This window comes from Gopherus evgoodei, chromosome 1 (genome assembly GCF_007399415.2).
Source record: "Gopherus evgoodei ecotype Sinaloan lineage chromosome 1, rGopEvg1_v1.p, whole genome shotgun sequence".
In the NCBI taxonomy this organism is placed as follows: domain Eukaryota; kingdom Metazoa; phylum Chordata; order Testudines; family Testudinidae; genus Gopherus; species Gopherus evgoodei.
This window is the reverse complement of record NC_044322.1, coordinates 276440202-276452526: the sequence shown is the minus strand read 5'-3', so window position 1 is coordinate 276452526 and position 12325 is coordinate 276440202. Positions and strand designations below refer to the sequence as shown.

Here is a 12325-nt window from a genome sequence, read left to right as displayed (position 1 = left end):
GCAGGACGACTCCAGAGCTCAGCTGAGCTCCCCAGCTGATGCCGGCGGCTGGCCATGATGCAGCTGGGGGAAAGCGGGGGAAGGGCCAGGGGAGCCTCAGCCTCCCCAGCTGGGAATCGTGGGAGCAACAGGATGGTCCGGCCCGTGGACCGGAGTTCTTTGCCCGCCCCCTGGCCCTTTAACAACCGGTTCTCCATGGAGGTCTAATTTTAGCAACCGGTTCTTGGGAACCTGTGGGAACCGGCTGCAGCTGACCACTGGATATAAACCATGTCCATAGCTGTTAAGATCTTTCTTTTTACTGGATCAGGAGAATCACCTTCTCTGGATGCATTTTCTGCACTCAGCGGGTCTCCTCATACAAGCAGCAAAGAATCCTGTGGCACCTTATAGACTAACAGACGTTTTGGAGGATGAGCTTTCGTGGGTGAATACCCACTTTGTCAGATGCATGCATGCGTCTGACGAAGTGGGTATTCACCCACGAAAGCTCATGCTCCAAAATGTCTGTTAGTCTATAAGGTGCCACAGGATTCTTTGCTGCTTTTACAGATCAAGACTAACATGACTACCCCTCTGATACTCATACAAGCAGTACATTTCATGGCTCATCAAAGGAAGCAATGGAGGGGCTTGTATACTGATTCCTGGATTGTCTTTTGGACCCTTTTTCTGTGGTGTTGAAGGCCACATTTACTAAGATCCTTTCTTCTTTTAACACATCCAAACATTTTCTAAGATGACTTTAATAATAAATAACAATTAATAATTATTAATAAAAGGCTATGAACTGCTGGCTTGAATGGCTCTTTTATACACTGGTCTGCCTGATTGAAAACTGACCAGGGATACTGGGAAAGCAAGGGAGTAGAAGAAGAGAATTTATTTAATAGTTATCCAGTTCCTTAAAGCTACATATTAAATACAATATTGTTCTTTTAAGAAAGGAGAGATTTGCAATAGAAATAAAATCCCTATTTTTCATTATTTTAGTAATTAAATATTGCAACTTGTAATAAGCAAGTAAAGAACGGCTACCAAGAGGGATTTTACAACTAACTGGCTGGCTGGGTATCCAGCACAGGGAGCTACCTCCCCCCTCTTTATTTATCACACAACTAATTACTATAAAGTCCTCCCCTCTGTCTCTCAAATTTTAGATTTTAAGAAGGGACGGAAGGAGAGTAAACAAATCTTCCAGGAGGTGTGCATGCCACTCAGTCCAAGGGAAAGAACTGTAAGATATAACTATCTTAAAATATGCAAATTAAAACAAAATTAAATGAGAAGGGATTTTTCTGTGCATTTGAATCCTGTAGTTGTTTACTGTCATAAACAGATAAGTAAGAGTTAATAGAACAGAAGGACTTCATATCTCTTTTGCCTGTAAAGGGTTAAGTTCAGTGAGCCTGGCTGTCACCTGACTAGAGGACCAATCAGGGGACAGGATACTTTCAAATCTTGAAGGAGGGAAGTTTTTGTGTGTGCTGTTAGATTTTGGTTGTTGTTCTCTCTGGGTTCTGAGGGACCAGACGTGCAACCAGGTTTCTCTCCAATCTCCCTGATACAGGTTCTTATAGATTCAAAATAGTAAGTACTAGGTGATAAGGCGAGTTAGGCTTATGTTTGTTTTCTTTATTTGCAAATGTGTATTTGGCTGGGAGAAGTTCAAATGGGTATTTGGCTGGAAGGAGTTCAAATTTGTATTTTGCTGAAAGGATTTTAATTTTTACTTGTATACTTAGGCTGGGAGGGTATTCCCAGTGTCTATAGCTGAAAGACCCTGTAACATATTCCATTTTAAATTCACAAAGATGATTTTTACTTTTTTTTCTTTAATTAAAAGCTTTTCTTGTTTAAGAACCTGATTGTTTTTTTATTCTGGTGGGACCCCAGGGGACTGGGTTTGGATCCACCAGGGAATTGGTGAGGAGAAAGGAGGGAAGGGGGAGAGAGAGGTTAATTTCTCTCTGTGTTAGGATTACTTTCTCTCTCAGGGAGAGTCTGGGAGGGGGAGAGAGAAGGAGGGGGGAAGCTGGATTTTCCTCTCTGTTTTAAGATTCAAGGAGTTTGACACACAGTGATCTTCCAGGGTAACCCAGGGAGGGGAAGCCTGGGAGAGGCAATGGTGAGGGAAAGGGTTTACTTTCCTTGTGTTAAGATCCAGAGGGTCTGGGTCTTGGGGGTCTCTGGGCAAGGTTTTTGTGGGGACCAGAGTGTACCAGGCACTGGAATTCCTGGTTGGTGGCAGCGCTACAAGTACTAAGCTGGTAATTGAGCTTAGAGGAATTCATGCTGGTATCTCATCTTTTGGACACTAAGGTTCAGAGTGGAGAATTATACCATGACATTTACCCTCCCATTCGCCGGGCATTGGAGTTCATGATTAGGGTGACCAGATAATCAACTATGAAAAAATGGGACAGGGGTTGGGGGCTAAGAGGCACCTATATAAGAAAAAAGTCCCCCAAAATGGGACTGTCCCTTTAAAATCCAGGACATCTGGTCGCCCTATTCAAGATGATTGCTAGTACCAAAGAAGAGGAAGCTGAATAATGTTCATGTTCACAGATTTGGTCGGTTTGAAAGTCATAATTAAATCCCCAACCACCTATATGTATAACAGAAGAAATGAAAAAGAAATATGGGAGAGTGCATGCATGCAGTGGAGTGGAAGTGTTTATTTAAAAAAAAAAAAAAGTAAGAGAGGAAACAATACAAAAGGGCCACTCAGGGAGGCGCAAGGTTCATGCATTAGGCCCATGAGCTTCACTCTGAGGAATCAATGAGGGAGGAATGTATTTCCTAAACCACGGAGCGGGGTTTTCAATTTTTCAAATTGTCCAATGACATTTGCTTCCTTCCGTATACCGGCGTATCCGGCGTGAGAGGGCTCAGAAGATTCCAACCATCTTCTGGGCATTTTGAAAAACAAAACAAGTAAAAAAATATCCCAAGGCTCTTCCAAAAGCTGCTACACTTACACTAAAAGGATATTTTATAGCTTGAACACAAGATTTTTGGAGAATGCGAACTTACTTGCTGTAAAATATTTCTTATAAAGTTTCAAATTTGACTTCATTTTGAACTTCCACAAATGTAATTCAAAACAGAAGCCCCGCCGCCCCTTTGGCGATGTCCTGAAAAAAAAAATACAGTAAACATGTTGTTTCATCAGGGGCAATTAACAGCACGAAGCGGTGCTGATCAACTTCAGTTGATCAGCACTGCTTTGGAGCATTCACTTAAAATTTTTGTCTACAGACTTGTAAATTTACATTAACAGTGGGATTATGCAAGGTTTTTTTAAATGAACAGAACATTAAATAGAAGAGACTATTTTAAACAGCAAATTACTTTTGTTTAGGAGCGTTATAATGAATGTAATCACAAAAGGTGGAGATAGCTGGAGAATAAATGTTAGAGGAATATTTATTTACCGCCTGCCAATAAACTGTGTACATTTAGTCCGCAATTTTCACTTGAAAAAAGCTTTAAAACAAGTTTCGTACTTTAAAAAAAGACCATATGAACAAGTTACAGCTCCTTTCAGTGTGAATGTAGTGGCTCTTAAAAGAGCCTTTGGGTCATTTGGAGTAGTTTTCGTTACTAGAAGCTGAAGGGCAGCCTTTAAGCCCTCTCACCACGGATACGCCGGGCTAACTGGATGTCCTTGGGCATGATGGTGACTCTCTTGGCGTGAATAGCGCACAGGTTAGTGTCTTCAAAGAGCCCCACCAAATAGGCTTCGCTCGCCTCCTGCAGGGCCATAACGGCCGAGCTCTGAAAGCGCAAATCGGTCTTGAAGTCCTGGGCGATTTCACGCACCAGGCGCTGGAAGGGCAGCTTGCGGATAAGCAGCTCAGTAGATTTCTGGTAGCGGCGGATCTCTCGCAGGGCTACAGTCCCGGGTCGGTAGCGATGAGGTTTTTTCACTCCACCAGTGGCAGGAGCGCTCTTCCGAGCAGCTTTAGTAGCTAACTGCTTACGCGGGGCTTTGCCACCAGTAGACTTACGAGCCGTCTGCTTGGTCCTGGCCATATTAACAGACCACCTAGTCGCTGTAAAAAAAAAAAGACTTTGAACAAGAAAAAATGGATGGAAATGAATAAGAGCACTACGTCTCGGGCAGTATTTATAACTAAATCCTCTCTTCTGATTGGCCTTTTCGAAGAAGCCAAATGTCATTGGACAATATGAAAATTTAAAAAGCCCGCCTTGTTCATTGTGATTTTTGTGTGTGTCTGTGGCTCGGGGTTCTGACTATATCATTTTCAAAGTGATTGAATCTGTATCCCTGAATGTTATTGCCACTTTCTTTCTTCCAACTAAGAAAGCTTTGCACTAGCCTCACTCCCGGAGACGGGAGAACACTGAAATCGCGTGATTCGTCGAACGCATAAAAATATCTCTTGGTTCTGATTCCCTTTTATGTTTTAATTTGCTGCTTTTAAAGCGATAGAAATGTCTTATATTTTTCTTCCTTTCAGACAGGCCCACCCGCACTTTATAAAGGATCTGTTATGTTATTGATCTGCTTATGTCCTCCATTATAACCTCAAGAGTGATTTTTAAAGAGAGTTTTATAATAATTAGGCGCAATATTCACATACTAAAATCAAGTTATTGTTTTATAATGATAAAATAATTTGTCTCCAAATAATCGACCCAAGAAACAGTCTATACAGTATGTTCAATATCTCGCTTTAAGGGGTAGGAATATCATTTCATCCGTTTAAAAACCTCAACTCAGTTTTCAATCAGGTCGGAGCCATCATAGACTCTGTACTCAAGCCACCAGCCCACAGTCATTTTATTATTACTGAAGGTGTCTAATCAAATGTTTGAACGTGGTAAAGGAGAAAATGACGCTAGTAAAAGTGGGCTTAAGCATCACAGAAAAATGCTTCGAAATAATATTCAAGTATTTCCGATTGTCTGTCACCGCGTTTGCTGCAGTGGTGAAATGTATCTCTGGTCTCATCTAAGGGTGATCCTCGATTATGTCATTTACGCTGAGACCAGGAAAAGACCTTAATAGCCACGAGCATAGTCTGTGTCCTGAAATATCGAGCCCAACTCTTTATGGGTTTGAAGGTTAAAGCTCGTCCAGGGTATAATAAGGGCCACTCTCAACTCCTGCCAATCACCTGAAACTTCATTTATCTCCTTAGTTTATATTGTAGCTTTTGCAAGCCTACAAAACGTCTACTAGCTTCTCAGCCATGAAAGTAAACAAGGCAATGGACCTGACCATTTTAGATAATATACCATAACCAAACTTTCCTGCCAGCTAAATAGGTGAGAATGGATCAAAGTGAAATCCTAGAGGATTACTACCTAAGCATTCTATAGTATAAAGTAATAGCATAATAACGGTGTTGCTATGACTGTAATGAGATCTGATCCTGGTTCCTATATGTGTTTTGTTGAAAACTCCATTTCAACAAACGTTTTCAGAATGTCTAACTTATCTGTAATTCCATAAATCTATACAGTGACCCAAAGAAAATTTATGGCTTAGTAGGGGGAAAGTGCTTTGAAAATAAAAGGGAAACTTTGTTTTTTAACGTCTTTGATATAAGAAATTGACAACTGGTTTAATTCAAGGGCTAAAAAGTGTTCAAGGATGGGGAGATGGTATGGAGGAATGAGATATTAGGAAACAGTGACAACAGTGATTAGTTTGAAAACCCAGTGAGATCCCTGAAAATTATAAACCTATTTTATACAAAAGAAACCTAATGTGTTGCTAAAATGTTCCCTGAATACCACGTAATCATAATGCTACTTTAGTAACGGGTGGCTTTAATCACTTTTACAGAAAAAAAAAATCCTTTCACCTGGACTGTAGCAAATACAACTGCTTGTTTATTACAATTAGTAAAAAGAATCCAGGCTTCTTTTCTGCATAAATTTCGGGAAGAAAAACTGCTAACAAATTACTTGGTAATAGTTATGTTAAACTATTTTTTTTCCTTCGCAAACGATATGATGCAGTTTGAAAAATATAAGTGAGACATGTTAGTGATGCTGTGCTCTTTAAAAGAAAAGGTGATTGGCTCTTAAAAGAGCCTTTGCGTTATAAATGTAGTTAGCCAGATGTTTACTTAGAGCTGGTGTATTTGGTAACAGCCTTGGTTCCCTCAGACACAGCATGTTTGGCCAGCTCACCGGGCAGTAACAGGCGCACAGCGGTCTGGATCTCCCGGGAAGTTATAGTCGAGCGCTTGTTGTAATGCGCCAGGCGAGACGCTTCCCCAGCGATACGCTCAAAAATGTCATTTACAAAAGAATTCATTATACCCATAGCCTTAGAAGAAATACCAGTATCTGGATGAACTTGCTTCAGCACTTTATATACGTAGATGGAATAACTCTCCTTCCTTGTCTTTCTACGTTTCTTGTCTCCTTTCTTCTGGGTCTTAGTCACAGCTTTCTTAGACCCCTTCTTTGGAGCTGAAGCAGATTTTGCAGGTTCAGGCATTTTCTGACTCTTTATTCTTATTTAAAGCTACTTCTCACAACGTACAGTATGCGTGAAACTCAGTGCTGCCCCTCATTTATATAGCCTCATGCAAATAAGGAACCTGTTTTTCCTTGTTTCCTATTGGACTTGACAAGTCACCCCGTTACATCTTGTCTCGCTATTGATCAGAGTGAGATCCGTATTATCATTGGCTGATCAGACAATCACATCTTTTTAGCTTATGCAAAATTATTTAACTCTTCTAAGATTGATAGTGTGGGACGGAGGCGGGAGCGCTGCATTTTTTGGTACTTTTCTTTCTCTAGATAGTTGTTAGTGCGACGTACACTATGGGGTCAGGTAAAGCAGGGAAATAACATGTTTTAAGGCCAAGTTTCTTTTTGGCTAAGATTTTCTGAGTCTAGTAAAAAAAAAAAATCTTAATGTAAAGTAACATTCCCTACTTTTAAAACATGTAGCAGTACCATTGGGAAAGGGGTGCATTAGAACATTAACGAGTAATGAATTCGATTAACAAGTGTACTAAAGCAACAATATGATAAATTATCCTCTCCTCTTCTCCCACCTCCTTCCTTTCAGGGTCATTTTTGCTCAGGTTTTTTAAATATAATTCCTAATGGCCACCGAATCTGACTGGAAACTAACAAAAATCAGGTATCAAGTATCAGAGGAGTAGCCGTGTTAATCTGGATCTGTAAAAGCACAAAGAATCCTGTTTAGCATAGCAACAATTTTCTCAATATCTCTAGCTCTCACACACACACATTCTCTCTTTCTCTACCTCCCCCCTTCCTGAATGGAAGAAGAAAAGTCTGTATAATGTTGAATCTGCTTTAAGGTGAAAAGCTGTGTGTTTTGTCGCTGTCCAATCCTGGCAGGCTTTTCAAACTAACTAATAGATTTAATCCCACTTCCACCAAAGGGTCAGAAATTGAACTTTTTTCTACAGATCATCAATAGTTTCCCCTTGCACACTGTACTTTCGGCCTCTCTCCTTTGCACAATGTCTGGAACCGAATTACCTCATTTTGCAGCCACTGGAATTTCCCTTGGAGAGACAAATGGTGAGTTAAAGAAGAGTCAACAACCTATATCCTGGGGCTGGAGAAACCTTGGAAGATGAGAACTTTTGTTTTCATTGAAAGCAGCAAAGAAACCTGTGACACCTTATAGACTAACAGACGTTTTGGAGCATGAGCTTTCCTGGGTGAATACCCACTTCGTCGGATGCCGAAGTAAATTGTAATTGCAAATTGTAATTGTAATTGTAAATGTATCAGCAATACAATCAAATATACAACAACACTTTTCTTTATAGGGTTTTCTCCAAATTGGGGTGGAAAGGAGTTATTTGAATTGATTTTGTCAATCTAAATAGATTTCATAGTAAGGAAGTAATGGCTCTGGTAGTTTTGAACATGGGTTAAAAAATTGTTCCCTCCTTAACAAGTCCTTTTCCTCCTAAAACCACTACGTTCTATTAAAAAGACTGTAGTGCCTCATGCAACACCACACAAAGACCTGCAGAGAGATATAATACAAGACAGAGATTTCACTGCTTATACTTATAGCTTCCTTCTACTGTTTGCTTTACATTGCAGCATGAATTATAGGTACTCATAGCTTTATCTTATAGATCTGTGTAGAATATTTTCAGCTATATATAAAAAGGTATGGAAAAGGGAACAAGGATTGAGAATAAGGGCTTCACAATGCATCGTCAGTGTAAAGGTGAACCTGGGAAAGGCCCAGAAAAAATGTAGCTTTAGGGAATTGACTGTAAAACTGAATCTGATCAGGTGAGAACTGGTGCATGGGTGCAGGATAGAAACGGCAAGGAAGGGGTGCATTGAAAGTAAATGTGTTAATCTGTAATAAAGAATATAAAACTATAATCTATGCACATTGACAGGTTATTTGTGCTCAGATTTAAAGGAATAATGATCTTCTGTGTCTTGAGTTACATTTGTCTGAAATGAAATGAAATGAAATGAAATGAAATGAAATGAAGAAACCCATAACCATTATCATTCTGACCCCTGGTCAGTGGAGTTCAAAACTGTGCTGAGAGCAGTCCTTGTCCTGGCAGAGGCATAGTGGGACTGTAGCTGGGAGGATGTTTTTTACTGGCACAGGTAATGCAGAGACTACACTGACTTTTTGCTGATAGAAATATTTCAACAGAGGACTTATCTCCCTTTGGGGAGTTGGGTTTGTTTTAGTGACAGAAGGTCTGAGTTTCATTGGCAGAAATGAAATTTTCATGTGGAGGCTTGCTAAACTGGGGTGATAAATGACATCTTTTACAAGATAGATGAGCCTTCCTGTAATAAAAGTTGCTGTGTCATCGCTCACACCCAAGAAAGCAAACGGTAGAAATATTGTCTGGATAGTGGGGTATGGGTTGTCCTAATAGGCGACTTGATTAGGAAATTTGTAAAGGTGCTCCTTAAAGGGATGGGGTGATGTGTGAGGAGGAAGGAAGGATGGCACTGAATATTGCAAGTTACCTAGAAAATACAGTTTTTCAGGGCTTGGCTACACTGGAGAGTTGCAGTGCTGGTGGGGGGTTACAGCGCTGCAACTCAGGATGTGGCCACACTTGCAAAGCACAGCCAGCGCTGCAACTCCCTGGTTGCAGTGCTGGCTGTACACCCGGTCGTGCCTCGGGTGTAGCGATTTCAGCGCTGGTGATGCAGCGCTGGTCAGCTAGTGTGGACACTACCAGCGCTTTTATTGGCCTCCGGGGTATAAGGAGGTATCCCAGAATTCCTGTCCACAACAAACCGGAAGAAAGGGGGAGCTCGGAGTTCAGCCAAACTGCTTATTTAAAAAACAAACACAGCTCCTGTTTGCTGAGCGAGCGGACGCAGGCAGGGGAATTACTTTGGAATATTCACAGCTGTTTGCTTGAAGAGAGAAACAGCACGCTCACATGGCAGAGGGGGAGGGGGAAGTCCGTGTTGAGCAGATGCTTATCTGGTCTGACGGCTATTTAGGAGTGCATAATTTGCATTTAGTGAATAAGAGAAGGGTGGGGGAAGGGGTCAGAACTTTTAAAATGATTGAAGGTAGGCAATGTGTGTCTTCCAGTCCTTAGAACTTGCAAGGCAGGGAGCTGAGAACAGTGTCAGCTCCAAAAATCCACTCTCTCTGTCTCCCCCACGCTCCCTGTCACATTCCACCCCACCTCCTCTTTTGAAAAGCACGTTGCAGCCACTTGAATGCTGGGATAGCTGCCCACAATGCACCACTCCCAACAGCGCTGCAAATGCTGCAAATGTGGCCACACTGCAGCGCTGGCCCTACACAGCTGTACGAACACAGCTGTAACTACCAGCGCTGCAGAACTGTATGGGTATGGCTACATTTGGAATTTCAAAGCGCTGCCCCGGCACCGCTCCCGCAGCTGTGTGGCAGCGCTTTGAAGTGTGAGTGTAGTCAGAGCGGCAGCGCTGGCAGAGAGCTCTCCCAGCGCTGCATGTAAACCACATCCCTTACGGGTGTAGCGTGCAGCGCTGGGAGCCGCGCTCCCAGCGCTGCTGCCCTGATTACACTGATGCTTTACAGCGCTGTATCTTGCAGCGCTCAGGGGGGTGTTTTTTCACACCCCAGTTGCAGCGCTGTAAAGTGTGAGTGTAGCTAAGGCCTAAGTGTAGCCATGGCCTTAGCAGTATTGATGAGTTTGCTGACTTGAAAGTCCCTCTGAAATACATGCACAACTTGGATGTGTCATTCAGTCCTTTTTAAAGAGCTTTCTATGTAGAGAAGTTATTCCAGTGGTAAGAATCAGGAATGAAGAGGATGCGGCTGCCTTTTATAGTCTTTTGCCATGCGGCTTGTGATTTCTTTGCTTCAAGCTGCCCAGCACATGGCTTGAAAGGCTTAAAGTTCTGCCCATAGTCATGTCCCTGCATGCCTTGCTGAGTTATCAGGTGTATCTGCCTTCTCTCAGTGGGTCAGTTGTATAGATGATAGTCCTTAATGGGCCATCAAGAAGGCTAGGCAGTGCTGATCTCAAACTTACTGAGGCTGTCACCCAGAAGCATAGCACAAGTTTGAAATACAGACAGACAGATATATCTATCACAATACAAAAGTGATAAAAACACATAAATGAGATTATCATAATTGGCAAATTATAACATTTTTGCAGATACCTTACATGGCCTATCTGGCATAACTCATTAGAATTTTACAATATTGATACAGTAAAACCCCGCTATAATGCGATCTTTGGGGTCCAAAAAATCCCATCGCGCTAAATGCGGGGTCGCGGTATAGCAGGGTTTCAAATCAGTCAGGTTTTCAGTGGTCCCCAAGGCGGTGCATTGAGGTGCACCGCCTAGTGCCCCTAGTGCCTAGTGCCCAGCAGGGGAGAGGAGTTGCGGCCCCCCGCCTACCGGGGACAGAGAACTCCGGGGCTGTGGGCTCCTCAGAGAGCACCGGCGCCCGCAGCCTTGGAGAAGCCGGAAAGAAGCTGGGGCCCCACGCCTGCTGGGGACAGAGCACACCGGCGCCAGCAGCCTCGGAATTCTCTGTCCACAACAGCTGCGGGGCTGCAGCTTCTCTCCCCTGCCATGGTGTTGCGGACCACTGGTACAGTACCGTACTGTATTATACTGTACCTTAAAGGGAGCCAACCTGCCATCACTTTATATGCGATTTCGCGTTATAGCGGGGTGCATTATGGCGGAGTTTGACTGTATTCATAATGTCCTCAAGCATCCCCCATATTTCATACAGTCACAGTAATAAACAGATAATATGGAACAATTACAGGCCAAAGTTAATGAGTCCTTGGATACCAGAAAGCTCTTCTCCTTTTCATGATGGATATTCTCTGATTTGGGCACTAGTTCATTCAGTTTTTTATATCTTTCCATATGAAATATTCATTAGCTTTCCTTCAATCAATGTTATATAACAATACTCATACACATTTATCCCGATTTTTATCATTTGATTTTCATTTCTCAGTCTATATTATTATAAATTATTAGCATAACGTTACTCAGACTTAAACTAACAAAATGTAACACTTATTTTCTATCATTCAGCAATTTTCTTCATATTTTAATATTATGATTCAGTATATGAGGATGATCCAAAACTATTCATTAATATAAACTATTTTTATTTGAACAGGAAAGGTATGGGGAACAATGTGACCTTAATGTCTACATATAACTTTTTCAAACATGGGATTTCAGGGGACTTTCTGCTTAAAGTTGAGCATCACACTTGCAAGTCATTAAAAAGTATTATCAGTAATTTTGCCTGTTCCACACAATTTATAACTATTTCTTACATTCCTTCACTTGTAAAACAAGATTAGAGCCATATTAACACAATGCAGGGAAAGACTAATATGCAACAGCAAACTTAAGGGTAGTCAACCGTATGAACCCACAAAATCTGTGGCTTTTTATGTAATAATCACATACTATTTTTTTAAACAGAAAAACTACCTTTCAGTCCCACGATGGACTGTGCTCATGGAATAAATCAAGCTTGTGCAGTAAAGGAGTCTGTTGTCTGTAGGAGGCCTGAAACATTTATTGTGGGAGAGGAGGAGGGAGAAAGGGAGATTGTTATCTTTCATTTTTATCTCCTTTGTCTGCTGCTTCGGCCTACATATTAAGCCAGGTTGATTCTTATGAGCAAAGATATATCAAGATGAAAATCTAGACAGAAAAACTGCTGCCTTTTACTACTTAAGCATTGCAAGGGATTACCATTTAAGAATTTGTTTAAGGTTTGATTAAGGTTTAAGGCAGGACAGGAGAGTAAAGCAGTCCTTCATGAAGGCAGAGTACTCCTAAGTCTGAGAAG

At 41.6% G+C, this 12325-nt stretch overlaps 2 protein-coding genes and 1 pseudogene across 3 annotated transcripts; all 3 read right to left on the bottom strand.

Annotated features, from left to right (window-relative positions):
* The window catches only part of LOC115644257, a 43016-nt pseudogene that overhangs the window by 28204 nt on the left and 2487 nt on the right, over nt 1-12325 (bottom strand).
* Nucleotides 2633-4041, bottom strand: LOC115644230 (histone H3-like). 2 transcript variants are annotated; one of them, XM_030548340.1, is made up of 3 exons: nt 3645-4041; nt 3040-3140; nt 2633-2915 (listed from the first exon to the last, which is right to left on the bottom strand). In XM_030548340.1, exons 1-2 carry the CDS (start codon nt 4039-4041, stop codon nt 3079-3081), a joined length of 459 nt encoding a protein of 152 aa, XP_030404200.1. In that variant the 3' UTR covers nt 2633-2915; nt 3040-3078. The 2 variants fall into 2 exon arrangements, with proteins under 2 accessions (XP_030404200.1, XP_030404190.1); XM_030548330.1 differs by having other exon boundaries at nt 2633-3140.
* LOC115644258 (histone H2B 8-like) lies at nt 6107-6564 on the bottom strand. Its single transcript, XM_030548376.1, has one exon. The coding sequence runs from the start codon at nt 6485-6487 to the stop codon at nt 6107-6109; it is 381 nt and encodes a 126-aa protein (XP_030404236.1). The 5' UTR covers nt 6488-6564.